Below are 1,807 nucleotides of genomic sequence, written 5' to 3'. Positions count from 1 at the left end.
CTGTAGCGATGGGAAAGGGGCGAAAACGGCAGGTGAAAGATGCCACAGTTCCAATCATGCATGCAGGCGGTTCAGGATATTGGTCGCCTGATGTTGAACCTGGAGACGACATCTTTCGGCAGCACCCTGAACGATCAAGCAGTCCTCTTTAGGGACAGCACTGCTTGCTCCAAACGGAGAGGGGCCTAGAAAAGGTGGCCTAACCAAAGCTCGTCTCCTTCACCCCCAGTTAGCCTACCGCGGTCAACGGGCATCTCCCAATGCGGTCGAAAAACAACAGGAAAGGAAAGGTATGCCCAGCCTCACAAGGTGCACAAAGTCTAACACTAGCATGCTGGAACATCCGAACCATGCTTGACTCTGCAGACATTAATCGCCCAGGAAGACGTTCTGCTCTAGTCGCACACGAACTTCTTAGACTGAACATTGACATTGCTGCCGTCAGGGAAGTCCGCTTTGCAGGGGAAGGCAGTCTCCACGAACACAGTGCTGGGTACACCCTCTACTGGTCAGGCAAGCCGGAGGCCAAGGGACGCCTTTATGGCATGGGCTTTATGATCAGGAGCACCATTGCTTCCAAGCTTGAAAACCTGCCTACAGGACACTCAGAGCAAATCATCTCCATGCGCCTTCCACTATGGAACGAACAGCATGCCACTATGTTCAGTGTATATGCTCCAACTCTCCAAGCAGCTCCCACAGAAAAGGAAGAATTTTACACTGATTTGCACAACCTCGTTCAGAACGCCCCAGCAGAAGACAAGGTTTTCATCCTTGGTGATTTCAACTCCAGAGTTGGCAAAGATTCAGAAGCCTGGAAAGGAGTTCTTGGTAAGCATGGCGTTGGAAACTGCAACAACAATGGACACCTTCTTCTTGAGGTCTGTACAGATCAGCAGTTTACTCTTACCAACCCCATTTTCCAGCAGAACAGCCTAAAGACAGCCTGGATACACCCTCGTTCAAAACATTGGCATCTCATTGACTATGTACAAGACGTCCTACATACCCGAGTGATGTGTAATGCAGAGTGTCATACTGACCATCGCCTCGTTCGCAGCAAACTTAGGCTCCCGTTCAAGCCTAAACCAAAGAAGGGAGGAGTTTCAAGGAAAAAATTCCAGATTGACAACTTTCAGTCAGCTGAAATAAAAGCTAAATTCCAGGCAAATCTTCAAGCAAAGCTTGAAAACCCCAGTTGCCCCACAGATTCCTCTCCTGAAGCTCTATGCGCACAAATAAAATTAGCCATCCTGCAGACCTCCAGGAACTAGGAACTTCATGAACTACTCGAGAAGAAGAGATCAGCTCACCAGGCTTACCTTGCTCAACCAACCTGTCATGAGAAGAAAGCAGCCTTCCGACACATATGCAGCAATCTCCAGCACAAGCTTCGTGAAATTCAAAACAAGTGGTAGAGAGAAATCAGCTTTGTGCAGACACAGGTGACTACCAGGGATTCTACGAAGCTTTAAAAGCAGTGTACAGCCCCTCACGCCAGGTCCAGAATCCTTTGCACAGAACAGACAGTCAGACGCTCCTCACAGACAAGACGTCAATCCTAAGCAGGTGGTTGGAACACTTTCAGTCCCTCTTCAGTGCCAACAGCATGGTTCAAACCTCAGCATTTCTTCGCATCCCGCAACAGTCAGTGAATTCAGATCTGGATGAGCTACCTACCCTAGAAGAGACTGTCAAGGCCATCAAACAGTTAAAAAGCGGCAAGGCAGCAGGCGTCGACGGAATTCCGCCGGAGGTGTGGAAAAACGGAGGCCCAGCACTACATTCCAAACTCCACAACTTTTTT

The 1,807-nt window shown here is 49.1% G+C and overlaps 1 protein-coding gene across 1 annotated transcript; it reads left to right on the top strand.

Annotated features, from left to right (window-relative positions):
* The first annotated feature begins 260 nt into the window (after positions 1–260).
* LOC125025922 (craniofacial development protein 2-like) lies at positions 261–1,274 on the top strand. Its single transcript, XM_047614258.1, has one exon. The coding sequence runs from the start codon at positions 261–263 to the stop codon at positions 1,272–1,274; it is 1,014 nt and encodes a 337-aa protein (XP_047470214.1).
* Positions 1,275–1,807: the final 533 nt, after the last annotated feature.

Source organism: Penaeus chinensis, chromosome 5, assembly GCF_019202785.1.
Source record: "Penaeus chinensis breed Huanghai No. 1 chromosome 5, ASM1920278v2, whole genome shotgun sequence".
NCBI lineage: Eukaryota > Metazoa > Arthropoda > Malacostraca > Decapoda > Penaeidae > Penaeus > Penaeus chinensis.
The sequence above is the reverse complement of the archived record's forward strand: the minus strand, read 5'-3'. Positions and strand labels throughout refer to the sequence as shown.

Excerpts from the sequence above, each read along its gene's own strand:
- LOC125025922 (XM_047614258.1), top strand. The coding sequence starts at position 261 with ATGCGGTCGAAAAACAACAGGAAAGGAAAGGTATGCCCAGCCTCACAA.